Here is a 21215-nt window from a genome sequence, read left to right as displayed (position 1 = left end):
TCGTGTCTAGGGGTTCAGTATTTGGGAGCGGAGTGATATCAAGACATTGCCAATGCGTAATGCCTGCGTGTTCGTAGAAGAGGCACTGTGGCTCTAGGGTTCCAACAGAGTATACACGCACAGATATCTTCTTCCTTCTCAGTAGGGGGTTTAATCATACCTGGTACGTCTGTTGGATATCCAGAACTATTAGAGGTAAGTACCTACCTAGGTGGTAGGTATAGAGTAATTACGGAGTACAGAATACAAATATTTTGCATTGACGGCAATGTCTCCCACCGCAGCCGAGCTAGACTCTATCGGGCAATTAGAGCTCGAGATCTTCGTCTTCAAGTTTCGCTGCGCTCGCCGCTTTGGAGGTATCTTTTTATTTTTTGTCCCGTCGCTGTCTGTCCTGCCACTGCCACTGCCAGTGTTTGTCGCCGCACGCGGGTTTCACTTTCACTTTCACGTTCTTCTTCCATTCTCCTCTTCGTCCATTGTCTTCTTACCGCGGCGTCATGGCTTTCTCTCGCTCCCTCACTTCCTTCCTGCGCACTTCGCGGCACATTGCGGCCCCTGCTCGAGGCCTCAACCCCGTCAACAGAGTCTTTGGTCACGACAGATTCGGAGCCCGAACCTATGCTGCGGTCTTCGAACGAAACAAGCCGCACGTGAACGTCGGTATGGTTGGACACTGATCTTGCCGTCCGGAACTGCTCTAATCTTCTTCTTTTCAGGTACCATTGGCCACGTCGATCATGGCAAGGTAATTCAATCTTTCCCTCGAGATCCGGATCCGATGTCCCAGGCTCACTCCTCTAGACCACTCTTACTGCTGCCATCACCAAGAGACAGGCCGAAAAGGGCTATGCCCAGTTCCTGGAGTATGGAGCCATCGATAAAGCCCCCGAAGAGCGAAAACGAGGTATCACCATCGCAACTGCGCACATCGAGTACCAGACCGATGCACGCCACTATTCCCACGTCGACTGCCCTGGCCACGCCGATTACATTAAAAACATGATTACTGGTGCCGCTCTCATGGACGGTGCTGTCATGGTGGTTGCCGCAGGTGATGGACAAATGTAACATTTTATATTTCTCACTGGTCAAAGCATGAGGATGGGCTAGCTAACACTCAACTCACCAGGCCGCAAACCCGAGAGCATCTGCTGCTGGCGCGTCAAGTCGGTGTGCAAAAGATTGTTGTTTTCGTCAACAAGGTCGACACTGTCGAAGATCCTGAAATGTTGGAACTGGTCGAGATGGAAATGCGTGAATTGCTATCTACCTACGGCTTCGACGGAGATGAGACCCCCATCATCTTCGGCTCGGCTCTCTGCGCCCTTGAGGGCACCAAACCCGAGATTGGCATCGAGAAGATTGATGCTCTGATGAACGCCATCGACACCTGGATTCCCACTCCGGTCCGCGATACCGACAAGCCTTTCATGATGTCTGTCGAAGAGACCTTCTCCATCTCTGGCCGAGGTACCGTTGCTTCTGGCCGTGTCATGCGTGGTATTTTGAAGAAGGACTCGGAAGTCGAAATCGTCGGTGGTGGCGATCAGGTTATCAAGACCAAGGTCACGGATATTGAAACCTTCAAGAAGTCCTGCGACGAGTCCAGAGCCGGCGACAACTCGGGTCTTCTGCTGCGTGGTGTCAAACGTGAGGACGTCAGACGTGGAATGGTGATTGCAGTCCCCGGCACGGCCAAGGCACACCAAGAAGTGCTCGTGTCCATGTACGTCTTGACGGAAGAAGAAGGTGGACGGAAGTCAGGCTTCACCCAAGCCTATAAACCCCAGCTCTTTATCCGGACCGCCGACGAGTCCGCCACCTTGGCCTGGCCCGAGGGAACCGAAGACACCAGCAAATTGATCATGCCAGGCGACAATGTCGAGATGGTTCTCAAAACAATCCACCCCATCTGCATGGAACCTGGTGAACGATTCAACCTCCGAGAAGGTGGAAAGACAGTCGCCACTGGGCTGATTACAAGAGTCGTGAAATAAGCGCGCGGGCGTGTCAATAAGGATTTGATCATATGAACAAGGCAAAAGCCGCCATTCCACGCTGGTCCGACCATCGAAGGCCGTGTATCAAAATGTATGTTTAGCCACCACATTTGGAGACTTGTGACATGTGTCTGAAGCTCCGACTTCAAAGAGGGACATGGTTGCTGGCTGTGGGGATATTTTGGAGGTTTGTGGATGAGCTGGCGCAGAACTCGCATATATACCTCTCTACTTCCCAATTCAAAAGTGTGTAAAAATGATATAATACATAAAGTACCAGCTTATGACATTCGTGGTCTGTGAATTAATTACTGCGAGCGAACATTTCTTTGAGAGTCGGATGCACGTCGATTACTATTCAACGAGGCAGGCTTCCCTCGGCAGTTGTCTATGTGTGTATAGAGTACAAATACTCCGGACAAGAGTCAAGCTCAAGATCGCCACGATTCGAAGAGGTTGTCAGCCGTCGCCGTCATCATCATCTAACACATCATCCCACCATCTCACCATTTCACCATCTCACCATCCCACACTCAGCTCGCTCCTCTCGGCCGGTTTAGTATTTCAGCCAGACCACACCAGACCAAGCTAGGCCATCATCTAGAACTATTGGAGACTGGGGACTGGGAACTGGACTGGGGACTGGGCATTGAGCATTGAGCATTGAGCATTGTGTGTTGTGTGTTCCTCGCAATGGAAGGCCGTTGCCAGTGCGGCGCCGTCCGCTTCACCACGCCGCTCGCCCGCCCGCTGAAGATGTACGTGTGCCACTGTCTCGAGTGTCGGCGACAGAGCGCGTCTGCGTTCGGCGTGACTGCTATCTTTCCGGCGTTTTCGCTGTCGAACCAGAAACAGAGCCGCACCGCGACCGTCCCGGAGGTGGAAGAGACGGACTCGAAGACAGACTCGAAGACAGACTCGAAGACAGACTCGAAGACAGACTCGAAGACAGACTCGAAGACAGAGTCGAACCCAGAGGTGGATGTGGAGGTGGCGACAGCCGAACAACAAGACACCGACACCAATCCCGATCCCGATCCTGATTTCGATCCCATCGGACTCTACCAGCACAGCAACACATCTTCCGGCCGCGTCAAGAAAGGCTACTTCTGCAAATTATGCGGCACGCGTCTCATGCACGACGGCCCTACCCACGTCGCGGTCAAGGGTGGCTGTCTGGAAGCATTGGATCGGGACCTGTTGGATTCCGCCACGCATATCTGGACCAAGAGGGCCATTGTGGCTATTCCGCATGGGGTCGAGTCGTATTCTGAGGAGCCGCCGGCGTAAAGAAAACAGAACAGAACAGAATAGATCTGGACTGGACTGGACTGAACGCAACTGAACGCAGACTGAACAGACCTGAACTGAACAGAACTGGACTGGACTGGACTGGACTGGACTGGACTGGACTGAACGCAACTGAACGCAACTGAACTGAACAGACCTGAAATGAACGCAGACTGGGAATTGGCGGCAACTGATGATGGACCGGAAACCAGAACAGACTACACCTGGACAGAACTGAACTGAACGCAGACTGAGCACAGACTGGGAATTGGTGACGACTGATGATGGGCTGGAAACCAGAAAACGAGAAGGATTTCGCAAAGCGACAACAACGTTCAGTATCTGGGTAGATGCTGGGCAGGACCGCAACGTTTGCTGTATGAAAGATGAGGAGTTATGGGCCGGCTCATGGAAGGTACCTGGGTAGATGGTGGATGGTGGATGGGTGATAGTACATGTGGACCACAACGCTCGTTACCTACCTACCTATTATAGATGGTAGGCATAGGCATAGGCGATGGGAGGTACTTGGACGTTACCTACATACCTAATATAGATGGTAGATAGGCCATGAGAGAACTTGGACCATACCAAACGACAGTTGGGAGAGCCGTCATGGACGTCTGGTATCAGATAGGGGAGACGCGTGGAAAACCGTTCACTTCACATCGTATGCAAACCTGGAAACCCCAACGAAAGACAAAGGCTCATAGACAGTATGACAGGTCAATCGAAGTCCCCTTCCATGTGCACAGTGCATAACTCTTCTTTGCGAGTTCAGTGCGGTTTGTTCTCTCAAGCAACTTCACTTGGCATATGCTGTATATGCATTTCGTACAGTGATGTCTTTGTACAAATAAGTAGTAGTAGTAGTGGTTTAAATGGTGATCATGACCAGGACCAGCAGATGATTCTGGCCTCCACTGGTGCCTGGTGCTGCATCAGTCCGTCGCCGTGGCCTGCGAGGAGCCCACCCAGCTTTTCTCCCTCTTCACCATGTTCCAACTCGACGAAAAGTGTGGTTTGGCGGAACGGCTTTTGATTGTGTCGTCTTTTTAACTCGTCGACGCCAGCACACCCGTGGTCTCGGCCTCGCTTGCCGCAGTCTCTCGCTCGGCCCGCCGTCTTCTCTTCTCAATCAGAAGCTCTTTCCGCTGTCGGAGCATCTTGAGCTGTCGCGCCTCCACGCCCTGCATCCAGTATCCGAACGACCCCCCGATCCCTGCGAACAGCGGGTACACCCATAGTGCACCGCGTTGGAAGAACGGTCTCATTTCAATGCCCAATTGGACGAATCGTGTAGCGATGCCTGAGCGAGAAGGATTTTATGTCAGAGCTGCGGTTTGCACAGAACAACAATCCCATTGTGCTCGGAACGTAACCTACCAAATCCGGCCCAGAAAAGGATCTTGTGAACCATCTTGTCGAAAGTTGGAGTTGGAAGGCGCCCTCGGCGCAGCGGGATTCGTGGACAATTCGAGCAGACTCGGAGCTGCGGCAGAGACGAAGGAGGATACAGATACGCTGAGTGGCCTGTGGAAGTGTTTGTCGCGGCGGCACTGAGCTTGGGGTTCGTAGATTCGTAGATAGGATTTGGGATTTGGACCTCCGAGCTTCAGCCTGCCTTGAGCCTCTCACAGCCGAATCATTCCCAATGCATAATAATGCCAAGGTTTGCTCGCCCCGATTAGGAAGCCGGGTGATGCCGCCCTTGCTCACGCCTGACCCTAGTACACTCGAGTGACCTATTGTGCCACCGTAGTAGTAACTGGCGTCATCTACTCCGTACACTTGACCGTATTCTCCCACCAACATCGAGTACCCGAGAGCGAGTACCCGAGAACGAATACCCGAGTTCCCGCATACCCTGGGTTGTTGCGCATAGGATAACCTCCCTCGATGGAGAGTGAGTGAACCTCGCACTTCTACATCTACAGAGACGACGAAGCCGGACGGCTAAAGCATCTTCACCTCAAGAGAATGGTCCCATGAATACTACTGCTACATCTGCAGCACCGCGAAGTACCAGGCACAAATCACGCTCTTCCCTGGCCTGCTTGCCCTGTCGCTCACGGCACCTGAAATGTGATGGAGTTCGGCCATACTGCAGACGGTGTATCGTAGCCTCCCAACAATGCCAGTACGCTCAGTCGCGAAGAGGCGGCCTCGACCGCGCCGCTCTGGCTGAGCGACGCAAAAGGCTCGAGGCCACGGGGTCAACTCAGGCTGAATCTGAATCGGCCGACATCTCGAGTCCACTACAATCCTGGGTTCCTCCCCCACCACCGCCACTGTCTGGTGACGTTGGAGCAGACATCACCAACGACTATGGCCCAAGTGGTGAATCTTCAACAAACGCAGGATCAGGATCATCAACAAGCTCGCCCCGAGTAGACATTGGCGACGACATTGAAGGGGATTCTTTGATCGCTTCGTACTACACCAACTTTCACAAATTCCACCCAGTTGTATTGCCACAGAAGCACTTGATACGAATCCACCGGACCCGAAGCATAAAGTTGAATTTGAGACCTCTCGTTGCCGTACTTCGCCTCATTGGTCACATTTACAGCGCCCGCGAATGGTCGACAAGTCTCAGGGATCATGTCGAGACTTGCTTTGCGGAGGCTTCGCACGCAGACCCGACCATGGTCCAATGTCGCACATTGTACTCCATAGCGTTGTTCTGGAACAATTACAAGGACGAATCCAAGAAGGAAATGGACGCCGCTGTTCGACTGGCACTTGATCTACAAATGTTTCGACAGGAATTTGCAGCCAAGCAAGGCTCGCAAGACGCCGTGTTGACCGAGTGCTGGAGACGGACATGGTGGACGCTGTACATGGTCGATGCCTGTTACGCAGGAACCCTTGGAACCATGAACTTCGCCACTATGGATGTCGTCGCCACTGTCGACTTGCCATGCGAGGAGTGGGAGTATGAAGAAGGGGTGAGTAGTCCACCGCCCAGCGCTGCCTTTCAATCCGATCGCCACCCTTCTTCTTGGCAATGTCAGTGTCGCATTGCTTCAGTACGAATGACTAACAATGATCCTTTGTCTGTATAGCAAATCCCTGAACCCAAGACACTGCAAGATTTCGATTGTCGCGACCTGGCTCCAGAATCAACCTCGTTCTCGTCCTTTGCCTATCTCATTGGTGCCGTACGATGCGCCGCACTGGCAATATCTACAGCACCAAAGGTTGCGACTAGCGAATGCTCCCAACAGATTCTCCAGGCAGCCGATGCGGTCATCAATGGATGGCTTCTTTTATTGCCCAAGGGCCGGAAACAGGTCATGAGCAAAACTGGGGAGTTGGACGAACTCATGTTTCAAGCACACCTCTTGATCCACGTGTAAGTATCTCTCTCAAAACTTGACCCCTGTGCCATTTTCAGTAAGCAGGCTGCCAACCAAAAATGCTGATCCCCCTCCCCCTTTTCAGCGCAACTGTCGGCCTCCACAGACCATTATCCGATTTCAAGTTCAACCCGATAGAATGGATCTCGACTTGTGCCCGAGCTCCGCCCCGCGAAACACCCACGCCAGAACTCATCAATGTGCATACGGTGCGAGTCTTGAAGTCGATAGAAGCACAGATCCGGCTTTTGGCGTTACCGACGACGGAGCAGTTCCACCACAGTCCTTTTACCACCTGCATGGTCAGCGAAGGAACCTTGGCGCTGCTCTCGGGATGCAAGTTCCTGTTCAAAGGAAAAGAACTCGCTGTCGCCAGGGACCAGATTCGTATGACTATTGGGTGTCTCAAGGTACTGGGTGAGATGTGGCCCAGGACGGCAAAGAACGTACAGGAGCTCCAGATCATCGCTCGACACGTTCTTGGGCTGGGGAATCCCCGGGCGACCGAGCCAGACAACAGTGTCCCAGGGTCCAGCGAAGTTCCAAGTCTTTCATCAAGCGACCAGGACCAAACGATGAATGAGGGACCCGATGACGGAGATCCGTTGTCGTCCAACAACAGCGATATCGATATATTTGCTTCCTTGGGCTCTATGGAGGATGTTTGCGGATGGTATAATAACTATTCGAGCGGTTTCGGTCAAGACCCTTCTTGGTGGACAGAGACAAGCCTTTCGTGAGGTAAGTTCTTCCGCGCAGTTGCGGTGTTATATGAGCAAAAGTTGCCTCTTAGGAGGGGATTGAACTAGTAAGCATTCCAGTCGGAGCTCGCTCTTCTAAGTCTTATGACATGTGCACATCATTTGCAAAACCCTTGTCTTTTTGCGCCGTCTTTATTGAGTCTCAAACGTAATCACAACCTTCTTGTTCCGCCCTCTCTGTCTCGCACGCTCCCAAGCCAGTTCTGCCTTTTCGAAGGGGAACGACTCCACCTCCAACGGTTTGATGGCGCCCTCGGCGACCATTTCCAGAGCCTGGCTCAGCCTGTGTGAGTCCGGCCTGACGATAAAATACACATGACGCACTTCTGGATGGCTGACGGACTCTTCAGGTTTGACCTTTGCGTCGAACGCCCATTCTGGGGCCGGATCGCCAACGGTGACGATGGTTCCATTTCTCTTGACGGTTTCCCAGGTCTTGGTCAAGACGTCTCCGCCAACCGTGTCAAAGACCAGGTCGACGTTTCTGATGTTATCTTCCCAGCCGGGAGTGTCGTAGCCGTGCACCTCGTGTACTCCAAACTGTTGTTTCAGACGGTCGTGGTTCTTGGCCGAAGCCAGAGCAATCACCTTGGGAATGGCATTGCCGCCGCCAACTATCGCCAGTTTCTGCGCCAGCTGCACCGCCAACGTCCCGACCGCGCCGGACGCTCCGGTGACGAGGACCGTCATGCCCGCCGCAAGGTTCCCGTGATCCACCATCGCCTGCCAGGCCGTGAGGGCCGGGATGGGTAGCGCGGCGGCGTCGACGTGCGTGATCCCAGGAGGCTTGCGGGAGACCTCGTCGGCAAAGCACACCGTGTATTCCGCTTGACCTTGGCCTTGACTTGTCGTGAGGATGGCGACTACGTCCTGGCCAACCTCCAAAGGACCACTGTACTCGGGACCCAGGGCTTCAATGATGCCCGACACCTCATGACCAGGAATTCGAGACGCCGACTCGTAAACTTCGGGCCAGGTGACCTCGTCACCGGTGACTCCAGCGGCGAGAACTCGAACCAGGATTTCGGCGCCCTTGGGGGTCGGAGTGGCCATGGAATCATTGGTCGTGATTCTAGGGGACGAAGCGTCTCCCAAGATCTGAATGGCTCTCATTGCCCTGAAATTGTGGCTCCTGGAGTATATGTGTCCTGGGTCACTTCTTGGGCCACTTGTGTTTCTGGTTTCACCCAAACCTGACGACTGGTGGTGCAAAAGTTGGACTTTGAAAGGAGGCGAAAGAAGCCGTATTGTATGTGATTCCAGTCTTTATAGTCTCGCATTTCAATCGGAAATTCGTTCAGGCCGTCGTGACCACACTTTCTCCTGCTCACACAAACACCCACCCACCGGTAGGCTATTCGGGGCAGTTCGTTTGGGATATGACTACCCGACCACCCCGAGACGCCAGCCGCCCTTTTGGCTACCCGACCGGTTAGCCATTTCGCATTTCGGGCCCTTCTTTTCTGCATTCTTACCCCGGCAATGCATGTGTTGTTGTGATGCGTTGGGCAGCGGAGTCTATGGGACTTCATCTTGTTCTTCCAAACATTGATAAATACCTCTTATATATACTTAAGGACTCAGAGTGCCCGTCAACACTTACTTCATCCAAAAAAGACCAGACACAGATATCCGACCACACAACCCTCCGGACAGTAAACCAACAATGGACGCTCCACAGACGTCCAAACAAACAAAGTGAGTAATCAAACTTGGGGATGATGATGATCGTCGAAAGAGGACATGAACCGCTGAACCCCCTTTTTTTTGTTTTCTTTTCACCAGGAATCGGCCCCGAGAAACCGTCAAGCTATTGTACGACTACAAGCTCGAGAACGCGCCCGGCAAATCGATCGTCGGGCTCCAAGTCCACCTGCCCCCCGGGGGGTTCACGCCTCCTCACCGACACGGCGGCGCGACCGTCGTGGCCACGGTGACGGACGGCCAGTTCTTGAGCGGCATGAATGGCAACCCACCCGTCGTCTACGGGGTCGGGCAGAGCTTCATGGAGCGGCCCGGGTGCCACCACACGGTGGCGGAGAACAACAGCCAAGAGAAACCCACGTCGTTTACCGCCGTGTTTGTCGTCGACTCCGAGGTCGTGGAGAATGGTTACGCAGGCCTCACTGTGCTGGATGAGGCGTGAATAATACTTGGAGCTATTGAGAAGAGGTCTCGAGGGGAGAAGATTTAGGGGAGGAGGTCTCCAGGGCTAGGGCCACAGCCTTTCTATAGACACGGATGGAGAATCAAATTCTGGCCCAAGTCTATTTAGAAACCTCATGCAATGGCGACTTAGATGCTGCGGTCAGTGTCAGTGTTCGTGTCCGTGTCTGCCTTCTTCTATACGGCTTTCAACCACTTCTTCCCTTCTGCACACGTCCTCCACGACTCACCAAGTGGGTGGGCCGAGCCTAGAGATATATCGAACAGTCCGATCCGATCCGGCCTTGTTTGATGGCTTGGTCCGGCAGCGTGGAGGAGCAACAGGTGGAGATGGCCAGGGTAGCATGAGATCTTTTTGGCGAGTAGTAGTATCATGAAGATGTTAAACTTAGGCGCATTCCCAGCCTTGTTCTTTAACCAGAAGGCTGATATAGGCATACTATGTAGCCTGGGCTCCCCCCATACCGCTTTGACAGCGAACATGGAACATTTCAACCTTTTGACAGAGAAGATGAAGAATCACGAGTGTTGAGCTGGGGTTACGGCGTCTGAATCTAAATCTGGCCTAGAAACCTATAGTAATACCGCAAGGCTGCCAGGGTGTGTGGGGAGGAGCACTCCCGCTCTATCGACAGTTGAGCCTCGTTGAAGCCGGGACAGGCAACACTTCCGAGTTGTTTACTTTCACACCTACATCTTCACCACTTGATCTTGGTCTCTATATTTCTGCCGCACCCTCTACCTCTAGGGCACACAACACCAAAAATATTCATGCTGGCACACAACCCCGAAAATATTCAGGCTGGCTCACCGTCCAAAAAGGCAAAAAGTCAGCGAACAGAGGAGCCCCCTCGTACCTTCCTGGTTGTTGATCAGATGGAAAATTCCTCTTCACCTGATCAGAAGGCCCCTCCCGCCAACCCTAAGTGCAATTGTGACCTACTCGTTTCGAGGAGGAATACCACGACCTGGGTCATACCAGCAGGTCGCGCTCTTATGCGGCTTCGGTCAGTCAATTACGAAGGAAAAATCCGCTACTGTAATATATGACCTGTGAATTATGAGTTGTGAATTACAATATCATGTGACTGGAGAGGAGGAGACGTCTGCCAGTGTAAGTATGTACTTTACTAGGTACTCTACTCCTACTTACCTAGGAGTGCTGTAATGCGGAAGTGTTGCTCGCACGATCATTGTTGCATACACCAAGGATCTGTCAAACTTAGGCATTCCCAGCCTTGTGCTTAACCAGAAGGCCGGTTTAGGCGTACTATACACTATATAGCCTGCTATCCCCTGCGACCCTTTGATAGAGAACATGGAACATTTCAACCTTTGACAGGATCCTGGTACCATGGCCAGTACTATTCCTATTTCAAGAGGGGAATGTCTCAGGGCACACACTTCGACACACACTCGCTCGTCACTTTGACGAATCGCTCTTCCTAGCTAGAATCCATAAAAACTTCACATCAACTGCATCTTCCACCGTCTCTTGCACAACCACCTCCAGTCCTGCCTCTCTCACCTTCTCCATCGTCCCTTGGCTCCCCCAGCCACTCCAAAACATCCACCCCTTTTCTTCCTCCAGCCAGTTCTGCACCTCCCTTTCCGGTAACTCTTCCGCCGCGAAGTTTGCCAGCAGCCACCCGCCCGGTTTCAACCACGCCACGATCTTGCTCAGCATGTCGACTTGCTCAGAGCGCGGGAGGTGGATGATCGAGTACATGCCGACGACGGCGTCGAAGGTCGCCGGCGTGAAGTCGAGGGCGAGCATGTCGCCCTCGAGCAGCGTGAGCTGGCCGTGACCGGGGCCCGGTGGGTCGGGCAGCAGTCTGGCGCGGGCGAGCGCGAGCTGGGCGCTGGAGATGTCGTTGGCAGTGACAGAGAAATTGGGGTGGGAGAGCAGCTCCTGGGTGACGGGGACGCCATAGCCGCAACCGAGCTCCAGCACGGAGACGGGGACGGTGGTGGTGATAGGTAGGCGGCCGAGCAGCTGGTTCAGGTAGTGGAGGCGCGTGGTCGAGTGCGGGATTGTCCATTCGTTGTATCTCGGGGCGATTGCATCGTAGGAGGCTTTCATGCGGGATTTGAGGTCAGTAGGGGGATCATTTGTGTTTGTGTTCAGAGGTTGAAGGTCGAGCGGTGGAACGGTTTGCTCGGCCATTGCAATGGGATACTACTAAGGGCTGTCTATGGGCGTTGGAAAGGTGTGCAGAATTCAAATTCAGATTGTCAGAATGAATATCTCTAAAGGTATGCTCAACTTAGGTAAGTACTTCCGGTGTTCGAATGTGAGTCACCGGTATTGAGCACTCCATACACACGATCGACAGTGCGGGTTGTCATCAATGGCGACATGCAGGGTAGACTGGAGACCACACCAAAGGCCGGCTTTGACCTGTACATAGGACTTACCTGAGGCCAATGCGTCGAAGATGCACGAAGACCACTGGTGAATCTGAGTTATGTACGGAGTACAGCAACTTGAAAGCCTGTCTCCAACCGATCCAAGGTGGAATTATGTCTTAATCACAGGGGGTTGAGGTGGAGGGTTGAGTCCTGGGCAACAGTGTTTAAAGCGGCGTGGTCGGGGTTACTACTCCGGAGTGCGTAGGGCCGGGGCGCAGTGAGCGTCTACGGCCACGGCAGGTCGCCAAGGAGTTTCTGCACGTGACCGTCTTCTTCCTCCTCCAGCAAAGTTTCTAGGCTTCGGCCACGCGACTGAACCGCGCGTGAAGTCCATTTGAAACACAACTCGACCAACTTCAACCTCAAGTGGTTGCAATCGCTGAAACCACCGCCCAAGGCAGGCTTCTACGGTTCCGACGCCGACACCCATGAATCGAGAAAACTATGGCTGATACCTTGATGGCCGATGGGCCAGCAGCCGCACCCGATTCATCTGCCCCATTCTCCCTGCGACCCCGTTTCAAGATCTCTGACCTTCCACTTGTCAAAGAACAACGGTCCACGATCGATGCACTCCTCCTCAAGTTCAAGAAGCAGGGCGGCTACGACTATCTTCGAAAGCAAGTTTGGGCTTCGTTGAATACTCCTGAGGCCAGGGGCGCCCTCACCGAGCAGATCCATGCCATTGCACACGCAGAGATCGAGAAAGACCCAAAACTGCTGAGTCGGGAACGCGGTAAAGCAGCGACATTGATCCAGGGTGCCGTGGATCGAAGCGACATCTACCAAAATGTGGAATCAAGAATTGACACCGAGCTGGCCAAGCACTCGACTCCTATGCTGTCTGCAGTGCGTGACATCCGCAGGGCTGATGTTGGGCCTGAAATGGCGGAGGAAGAGGAAAAACGCGGCAGTAAAACGGACGACCAATACCAAGCAGAGACCGAAAACCGGGCTTCTGAAAGAGAAAGGAATCGGGCCCGAATGGAACAGTTGCTCCGTGAAACTGCAGAACTGAAAGCTAAGATCAAACAAGAAGAGGAGAGGAAACGCAAGAAGGAGGAAGCCAAGCGGGAGGAAGAAGAGCGAAAGAAGCGCGAGGCCGAGGAGGAAGAAAAGAAAGCCGCCCGAGCTAAGCAACGAGAGGAGGAGGAACAGCGAGAAGCCGAGAGAATAAAGGCAAGGGACGAAAGACACAAAAAGCGTGAGGAAGAACGACGAGAAAGGGAAGCCCGTTATGAGAATGAACGCGACCGAGAGAGAGACCGCGATCGCGAACGTATTCGTGAGCGAGACCGTGAACGAGAGCGCGACCGAACCCATGGGCGGGAACGGGATCGTGACCGGGATCGAGATCGAGAGCGCAGGAGAAGCACTGAGCGGAGAGGATCTCGAGCAGAGTCACTTCTCGCCAAAGACCTGCCTACTGATGAGAAGGACTTGGAAGCAACGGCCCTCGAACTACTTTTGAACGAAGGCAAACAGCTGGCCGAAAAGTCCAGGCAAAGACCCGAGTTCGATTTTGAAAGATCCAAAGTACATGACAGTTCTCGAAGATACGCTGGATCGGATCGCTACTCAAGACGACGAGACCGATCTCGAGATAGTTACAGACATGATCATGACCGTCGAAGCCGATCTCGCGATCGACGAGGGTCTATACAAGAGAAGGAGAAGGACACGGAGAAGCCAAAGGAAAGGGCGAAGGAGAAGCCGGTCGAGAAGTCGGTCGAGAAGCCATTGGAGAATCTAAAGGAGATTCCAAAAGAGAAACCCAAAGAGAAGCCCGCGGAGAAGGCGAAAGAAAAGGAAACGATTGCCACTCCTCGCCCGCGAACCCCCAGCAAGGACCGTGAAGAAGGTGAAGCACGGAGTCACCGGGACTCGGCATCACCGGTTGTCGATAAAGCGATTATCGACAAAGCCGCCCTAGCCAGAGACAGAAGACCTCGGTCAGCTTCACCTTTGAACATTGACCGTTATGTCCCTGGAGGCGGGTTCCATCGTACCGATGAGGAGCGTGAGCGGGCCCGGGAACGGCGCCGGGCTAGAGAATTAGAGAGAGGAGTAGAGCGCGAGCCGAGGAGGAAGTATGACAGCCATCGCACAGACAATACAGACCGTGATCGCGAGCGAGAGCGGGACAGAGAGCGTGATCGGGACCCTGACCGGAAAGATCGCGATCGAGACCTCGATCGAGAGCGGGAGAGAGACAAAGAACGCGACAGAGAGCATCGATATCGAGAGAGGGATCGGAGTCGGGAGAGAGATCGCGGTCATGACCGTGACCGCGACCGGGACCGGGATCGTGACCGGGATCGTGACCGGGATCGTGACCGCGACCGCGACCGTGACCGTGACCGTGACCGTGACCGAGACCGTGACCGTGACCGTGACCGAGACCGTGACCGTGGTCGCGACAGAGATCAAAGCAGAACACGAGGCCGAGACCGAAGCCGAGAACGGGACAGAGATCGCGACCGAGACCGAAGCAGAGAGCGCGAGAGGGACCGGGATCGAAGAGATCGCAGTCCCCGACGTCGTGAGGAACGGAGAGACGAGAGAAAGGACGAACGTCGGGACGATAGGCGAGACGACCGCAGGGATGACAGAAGAGAGAGTCGACGGGACAGAGATCGCAGTGACGTTCGCCGAGACCGCGACCCTGTTCCGATTGATCGGTACGTTCCAGGACGATGATCAACTACATCGAGTTCATCCGGCCGTCAATGCTCGCGCAGGCACCGGCCGTCCCATGAAAGCCGGCAGAGGCAGCAGGGGCAGTTGGTTCGGTTGACTCTGGAGATGGAGGTTTATCTTATCCGAGTGTTTTCTGAAATTGAAATCCGCGTTCGACCTCGGTCTTAGATCTGGAGACAAGCCCTCGATGATGGCACGTTCCAGCAACAAAATACTGCGCAAGTTGTCGCCTTGCTTTGTCCATATGGAGATATGGGTGAAGTACAGTCGGGGGGAGAAAGACATGCCGAGGATATGATCGTGTTCTGTGAGGGTCAGTCCTGATGAAGTGATCAAGGCTTCGAGTCCGAGATAGATACCTGGTGCGATGGCGGCTTGCAGCTCCCCACCACAGCAAAGGATGCACACCTCTTCCCACATTCTGACGGCTCGATTGTTCTCGGGACGCACCCGGATCAGCCAACGGCCACCGTTTTGGTTCTCGGCGTCCTCCCACAGCGGCTTCACTCCGGCGCGAAAAATATGCAGACTGTCCTTTTGTTTGAGATCGTTCCATGGCACGTTGTTGAAAATGCGGTAGAAAGCTCCAATGTCGGCGACGTCCTCCACCAGTGTTTTCAGCAGGTATTCGTCCTTGTCGTCTGGTTTCGAATGCCAGAGCGACCAGCGATATTGAAAAGGAAGTGGCCGGAGCTTGGTGATGACTACTCGGTGGAGGGATGATGAGCGACGAGGCGGAGACGGTCTAGCCGCGACGGTGACGCTGGAGACAACGGGAGCAGAAGATCGATCAGATACCATTGTCCCCGTCCCCGTGCTGGTCCAGGACATGGTGGTAGATTAGATGGTCAACAAGCAGTCAACTGGAGGGAGTCGTGCCCACGTCGATGGAGGGGTTGCCGTTGTAATATACGAAGCACTGGGAACCTGGAAGATATGTACGGAGGACAGTAAGTTTAAGTTTAGGAATGGAAACAAGAGCGGGCCAGTAGACGAACCGCCGGTGCTCTTCTCTCATCACTCACTCATCATCTAACTACTTATGTAGGTAGCACGTAGTGATCAGTCGGGATCAGTCGGCTGACCGGATACGCCATCTCAAAGATCAATGCAGTCGTCATCGTGGTCGCATTGTCGACCGGTTACGCGCCCAGGGCAGCATGACGAGTGGGATGATGTGAAACGCGGCTGTGGGCTGTGGGCTGTACTGTATATAGTATCTAGGTGGTGTAGATACCTCTGAAGTGTGCGTGGTACGTACAATTCGACGTGCCATTTACGCGCCCGGGTGGAGCGACAGGCTGAAACGCAACACCACTCAGAATCACCACTCACCATACATCACACACCTGACAGTGTACACCACACACACGAAGCGGCTGGCTGGAGCTGGATCATCGTGATATGGCCCGCCTTCACACTGGGGTGTGCGGAGAGCGAGGGTAGCCATCCCATTCATTCGTCGATACTGGACTGAGTACTGAGTTCTGGACTATTTGTTTTACACTGGTAGGTGACTGGCACTTGATGATGCCCAATCCAATCCAATCCAGTCCAATCCAATCTAGTCCAATCCAGTCCTACTGTACGTCTCTTCAGGGCGGGCGTGGCCACTTGAACATCATACATCATACATGACTTGAAGAGCAAGAGAAACAACTTGGTCCCGCCATCGGCCTGGTCTGGTTTGGTCTGTCTGGTTTGGTCTGTCTTGTCTGGTCTGTCTTGTCTGGTCTGTCTGGTTTGTTCTGTCTGGTTTGGTCTGTCTTGCTACGCTGCTCTGTGCTGGGCTTGCCAACATCAACCTCAACTTCACCAACTTCACCAACTTCACCACCTCTCTTGGCGACCACAGTCTCATACTCGTACAGGTAACATGATACATTAAAGTGCCAGAATTCCTCTCAACAATTCCAGACCTATTGGCCTAGTGGTCAAGCACACTGTGTTAGTCAGTTGCTTGACCACTAAGTCACTAGGTCTGGAATTGGAGGGGGCTCGACTAACCGAGTTTCTAAGGCGTTTCTGTCCCGGTTTTAAATCCTCTCTTCGAGGACCAGTTGATCAGAGCGACTAATTAACGACAAATACTTAGCCCCCCCCCTTGCAAAAAAAAAAAATGATTTGATTCTAGTTTTCACCTCTCTAATCAGCTCTTCGGGACTGGTTAGGGAAGTGTTTTTGTCTCTGATCAGTTCTTCAGGCTGGTCAGGGAAGTTTATTTGTCTCTAATCAGTTCTTCACGCTGGTTAGGGAAGTGTTTTTGTTCCCTGGAATACCTGTGTTATGGGACTGGGACTTGCAGAAGGCACCGGCAACACTTGGTGGACCGGGTGCCCTTGCCCTTGCCCTTGCCCTTGCCCTTCCCCTTCCTTGCCCACGCCCGAGGTTTCTTTTCTAAACTGGAAACGAATCGATCGATGATCTGGCTCTAGACGACTTCATTGATCGATGCTCTGCCTCTAGACGATTCGATATCGTCTGCTCCTGCTGCGTGCGAGACGCGTGTACTCTATAAGGTACGTGGTAGCACACGTGGTAGACATCTCTGCATCCGTTGGATGACGGGTTCAGGTTCAGATTCGGGATCAGGTACAGGTTCAGGCTCGTGTTCTTGTTCTTGTTCTTGTTCTTGTTCAGGTTCGCTGGTAACCTGTAACCTGACCATGTTTAGAATGGAACGGGATAATTTCACTTTTGTACAGGTCCAGGCGCGAGTGCAAAGAACACGTCAATGCGACATGGGGAACAAGGGCAGTCCCGCATTACAACCGGACCACCTTGACCTGTTGATACCTCCTTGTTCTGACTGTAGGCCGCAGAGCGCGTCATTCTGGGGTGGCATACCTATGTACGCAAAACTGAGACTGGCACTGGTGGGAGTGGCTGCCGACTTCAACTTCGGAAAAGGATGAATTCTAGCGGAGGTGATCAGAGATGACAGATTTTAGATTCCAAGCTTTCGAATCGCCGGCATTGTAGGATTTGTAGCATCCTTGTCTTAGTTTGGAATCTCACTATCTTTTTCGATTGTGAATATGCCAACATAACTTCATCCTAGGTAGTAAGGCAAATGACAAATGGCAAAGGGCAAAGGCATCCACCGGCAGACGAGGCTGAGGTGCCAAGCCTAACCTCGCCAGAATTTTTGTCAGACGAAATATAGATGAGGATGAGCGTCACGGTGTGATGCTCGACCGACCACCACGTTTAGGCATTTCCCGTGCATTCAGTTTATTTTCATTTGATATACATCATTAATATCCGAGGACGGAGATTGGATGCCCTGCATTAGGCCTTTCTTGTACGCATCTTAGATGAACAGTCACAGTCGGTAGACGATCGTTCCGAAACATGTCAATGTCGAGACACGGCGAAGAACCACCTCTGAAGCGACGCAATCTTTCTCCCAGAGCGGATGCAGCCGAGTCTGGAAGGGAGACAGTTCAGACGGCTGGACATAGTGGAAACGAAGACGATCAGGATGTATCGGAGTCCTCAGAAACATCCTCGTCTGAAGCTGAAGATGACTCGCGATTTCATCGACGACCACAACACCATCATGACAGGTCAACAGCGAGAAGTGATCTGGATCATGAGGACGAGGAAGAAGAAAGCACATCGTCTTCTGGAAGCGACGACTCGGACGAAGAGGAGCAACTAGACAGAGACAGTGAAGAAGACGAGACTGACGATCCAGCCCTCTCGACTGCCGCTGCCGCTTCTCACCTGCCGACGATACGACCACGATCCTCTGGAGAAACATCAGATTTAAAGTCTCGGCTGCAAAATTTCCTGCCCCAACTACGTAAAGCAAATGCCGAGCTGGAGACCTCATCTGACATTACGGAGAGAAGAGTCGACTACGTGGCAGACGATGCTGAACAGTACATCGAGATGGACCTGGGGTTGGGCGTGCTGAGTGAACAGCGGCCGGGGGAAGATGGCGAAGTGAGGCTGAAGCTGGCCCATTCAAGTACGGATGAAGAGGATGGAGACTCCAGCAGCGAAGAAGGAGAAGAACAGCCGGGGGGAGACGCGGTCGAAGGTATTCTGGCTCGACTGAAAGGCGAAAAGGTGCGTCGAGGGTCGAAGAGGAAGGTTGAGGAGTTGGGTTGAGATTGCCGAGCGTCTTCCACCGAGAGCATTGTTATTAGAGCACACGGCTCTTCATGATCTGATATGCAGCACAGCACAGCACAGCACAGCATGCAAATGGACAAATCCAGCTCTACTCGGTACCTCGCTGGGAAATCGACGAGGCTGCAGGGGCACGTCACGTGTAACTCCAGGCGCTGGACGTCATTGTTTGGATCTAACCCAAAACGTCCGGCGACCCCCCAAAACTGCCCAACTGCGAACTGCGCTCCTCTGGCCTGCGCAACAATCAGTCCGCAAGATGGTCCTGGCGTAGCTTGTAGCTTATCGCGCACTCCCCCTGACTCTGATCTTCGTCGCGGGTTATTTCATGTACATCTCCTTGCGCCATCGCTACTGTCTTGTCCTCGAAGAGTGTATGCAGCTTTTGGACCAGGCTACAGACATGGTGCCGCCCGCCAGAACCATCACCAACACCCACGACACTCGGACCAAGACTCCGACCCCTTCATCCGCCTCCAGCCCATCTTTGAGATCAAGGACGCCTGTCAGTGTGCCCATGGCACCCTCAAACGGCAATATGAACCCAGCAGGAAACGTCAAGGTCGTGGTCAGAGTTAGGGGGTTTCTTCCACGAGGTGATTTTTACTGCAGCTCAGCCGTTTGGGCAACGAGACGAGACACTGGCTGACGGAGTATCTCAGAAATCGAGAGAGGAGCTCAATGTTTGATCGAGATGAACCCGCAGACGCAATCAACGAGACTTCTCCCTCCGCCTTCGAGCGATCCTGCCAACGCCCGAGCTCAGACTCGAAAGGTCCTGGAGGAGAAAACGTTCACCTTCGACAATTCGTTCTGGTCTCACAGCACAGAGGACAAGCATTATGCCACACAAGAGGACGTCTACAACTGTCTGGGAGAAGAGTTCTTGGACCACAACTTTGAGGGCTACCACACCTGCATTTTCGCCTACGGCCAAACTGGCTCGGGCAAGAGCTACACCATGATGGGCACCCCCGATCAGCCTGGGTTGATCCCACGCACTTGCGAAGACCTTTTTCAGCGGATCGAGTCGAACGAGAGCGCCAATATCAGCTACAGTGTCCGCGTCTCATACTTTGAGGTCTACAATGAGCACGTCCGCGATCTATTCCAGCCGCGGACAGACCCTCCCCAGTATCTCAAAATCAGAGAGTCGCCGATAGAAGGCCCGTACGTCAAGGACTTGACAGAGATCCAAGTCAAGAATTACGTCGAGATTCTCAAGTATATGCGGATGGGCGACAACTCAAGAACGACGGCCTCGACCAAAATGAACGATACTTCCTCGCGTTCCCACGCCGTCTTCACCATCATGCTGAAGCAGATCCACCACGACTACCGCACCGACGAGACCACCGAAAGACTGGCCCGAATCCGATTAGTTGATCTGGCGGGCTCTGAACGTGCAAAAGCAACCGAAGCGACGGGCCAGAGGCTGAGAGAAGGGGGAAACATCAACAAATCTCTGACAACGCTTGGAAGGGTGATTGCTGCACTGGCCGACCCCAAACATGCCCGAGTACACAATTCCAAACGGTCAACCCGCGACATTGTCCCATATCGTGACTCGATCCTCACCTGGTTGTTGAAAGACTCGCTGGGTGGAAACTCCAAGACCGCCATGATTGCGTGCATTGCACCGGCCGACTATGATGAGACATTGTCGACTCTCCGCTACGCCGACCAGGCCAAGCACATCCGCACAAAGGCCATTGTCAACCAGGATCATGTTTCGTCCGCCGAGAAGGATGCTCAGATCGCCGAAATGCAAGACACCATCCGTACTTTACGATGGACTCTGAGCCAGCAACAACAGAATGGCAGTGTCTCGGTCATCAGAGCCGTTCAAGAAAGTGCCGAAGTTCAATCGGAGAAGATTCGCGAATTCACCACCAAGTACGAGAATATGCTGCAGATTATGGAAGAGAAACTTGCCATTTCAGAGTCGAAAGTTCGCCAGCTCGAAGAAGAAAAGGAAGCCCTGAGCATCCACCTGAAGCTGGTGCTTGAAGAACTCAAGAACCCCATCGTCATTAATAAGGAGGAGAGCGTGTCACCGGATACGCGGTCGAGAGCAGCAACGCCAGACATGATCTACGAAGACGACACTGCTTCGGGTGACGAGGTCGACACAGACTCGGATTATGACGATGAAGCAGCGGACATGCAGGAGGAGATGGAGGCGCTAATATCCGACCTGGCCATGTTCAAGAAGAAGCTGGCAGCCGACCACGAGATGCTTGGTCTGAGCGTCACGGCATGATTGCGGTGTAGACGGAAGACAGGGACGGGTTCAGCTGTGCTGGAGAAGAAGGATGTTTGGATCTTCAGAAGGGGGAGTTTGACGACTGTGAATGATTGAATACCAAGGTAGCGAGGCG

The 21215-nt window shown here is 53.3% G+C and overlaps 11 protein-coding genes across 11 annotated transcripts; 7 read left to right on the top strand and 4 right to left on the bottom strand.

The window, feature by feature from the left end:
• Positions 1–500: 500 nt before the first annotated feature.
• Positions 501–2000, top strand: A1O3_04934 (translation elongation factor Tu; the record flags this gene model as incomplete). Its single annotated transcript, XM_007735062.1, has 4 exons — positions 501–663; positions 720–748; positions 805–1067; positions 1133–2000. The coding sequence occupies 4 exons, from the start codon at positions 501–503 to the stop codon at positions 1998–2000; spliced, it is 1323 nt and encodes a 440-aa protein (XP_007733252.1).
• Positions 2001–2696: 696 nt separating this feature from the next.
• A1O3_04933 (uncharacterized protein) lies at positions 2697–3293 on the top strand (the record flags this gene model as incomplete). The annotated part of the gene is made up of 1 exon (XM_007735061.1): positions 2697–3293. The coding sequence occupies one exon, from the start codon at positions 2697–2699 to the stop codon at positions 3291–3293; it is 597 nt and encodes a 198-aa protein (XP_007733251.1).
• Positions 3294–4348: 1055 nt separating this feature from the next.
• A1O3_04932 (uncharacterized protein) lies at positions 4349–4713 on the bottom strand (the record flags this gene model as incomplete). The annotated part of the gene is made up of 2 exons (XM_007735060.1): positions 4349–4602; positions 4680–4713. 2 exons carry the CDS (start codon positions 4711–4713, stop codon positions 4349–4351), a joined length of 288 nt encoding a protein of 95 aa, XP_007733250.1.
• Positions 4714–5281: 568 nt separating this feature from the next.
• On the top strand, positions 5282–7395 carry A1O3_04931 (uncharacterized protein; the record flags this gene model as incomplete). The annotated part of the gene is made up of 3 exons (XM_007735059.1): positions 5282–6244; positions 6362–6651; positions 6741–7395. 3 exons carry the CDS (start codon positions 5282–5284, stop codon positions 7393–7395), a joined length of 1908 nt encoding a protein of 635 aa, XP_007733249.1.
• Positions 7396–7548: 153 nt separating this feature from the next.
• A1O3_04930 (uncharacterized protein) lies at positions 7549–8529 on the bottom strand (the record flags this gene model as incomplete). Its single annotated transcript, XM_007735058.1, has 1 exon — positions 7549–8529. One exon carries the CDS (start codon positions 8527–8529, stop codon positions 7549–7551), a length of 981 nt encoding a protein of 326 aa, XP_007733248.1.
• Positions 8530–9082: 553 nt separating this feature from the next.
• Positions 9083–9562, top strand: A1O3_04929 (uncharacterized protein; the record flags this gene model as incomplete). The annotated part of the gene is made up of 2 exons (XM_007735057.1): positions 9083–9114; positions 9202–9562. 2 exons carry the CDS (start codon positions 9083–9085, stop codon positions 9560–9562), a joined length of 393 nt encoding a protein of 130 aa, XP_007733247.1.
• Positions 9563–11005: 1443 nt separating this feature from the next.
• On the bottom strand, positions 11006–11749 carry A1O3_04928 (uncharacterized protein; the record flags this gene model as incomplete). Its single annotated transcript, XM_007735056.1, has 1 exon — positions 11006–11749. One exon carries the CDS (start codon positions 11747–11749, stop codon positions 11006–11008), a length of 744 nt encoding a protein of 247 aa, XP_007733246.1.
• Positions 11750–12438: 689 nt separating this feature from the next.
• Positions 12439–14791, top strand: A1O3_04927 (uncharacterized protein; the record flags this gene model as incomplete). Its single annotated transcript, XM_007735055.1, has 2 exons — positions 12439–14061; positions 14114–14791. 2 exons carry the CDS (start codon positions 12439–12441, stop codon positions 14789–14791), a joined length of 2301 nt encoding a protein of 766 aa, XP_007733245.1.
• Positions 14792–14858: 67 nt separating this feature from the next.
• On the bottom strand, positions 14859–15525 carry A1O3_04926 (uncharacterized protein; the record flags this gene model as incomplete). Its single annotated transcript, XM_007735054.1, has 2 exons — positions 14859–14999; positions 15103–15525. The coding sequence occupies 2 exons, from the start codon at positions 15523–15525 to the stop codon at positions 14859–14861; spliced, it is 564 nt and encodes a 187-aa protein (XP_007733244.1).
• A 2529-nt stretch (positions 15526–18054) lies between these two features.
• On the top strand, positions 18055–18813 carry A1O3_04925 (uncharacterized protein; the record flags this gene model as incomplete). The annotated part of the gene is made up of 1 exon (XM_007735053.1): positions 18055–18813. The coding sequence occupies one exon, from the start codon at positions 18055–18057 to the stop codon at positions 18811–18813; it is 759 nt and encodes a 252-aa protein (XP_007733243.1).
• A 538-nt stretch (positions 18814–19351) lies between these two features.
• On the top strand, positions 19352–21097 carry A1O3_04924 (kinesin family member 1/13/14; the record flags this gene model as incomplete). The annotated part of the gene is made up of 2 exons (XM_007735052.1): positions 19352–19430; positions 19497–21097. The coding sequence occupies 2 exons, from the start codon at positions 19352–19354 to the stop codon at positions 21095–21097; spliced, it is 1680 nt and encodes a 559-aa protein (XP_007733242.1).
• Between the last annotated feature and the right edge of the window lie 118 nt (positions 21098–21215).

Source organism: Capronia epimyces (assembly GCF_000585565.1).
Source record: "Capronia epimyces CBS 606.96 chromosome Unknown aczIQ-supercont1.4, whole genome shotgun sequence".
Taxonomy (NCBI): domain Eukaryota; kingdom Fungi; phylum Ascomycota; class Eurotiomycetes; order Chaetothyriales; family Herpotrichiellaceae; genus Capronia; species Capronia epimyces.
The sequence above is the reverse complement of the archived record's forward strand: the minus strand, read 5'-3'. Positions and strand labels throughout refer to the sequence as shown.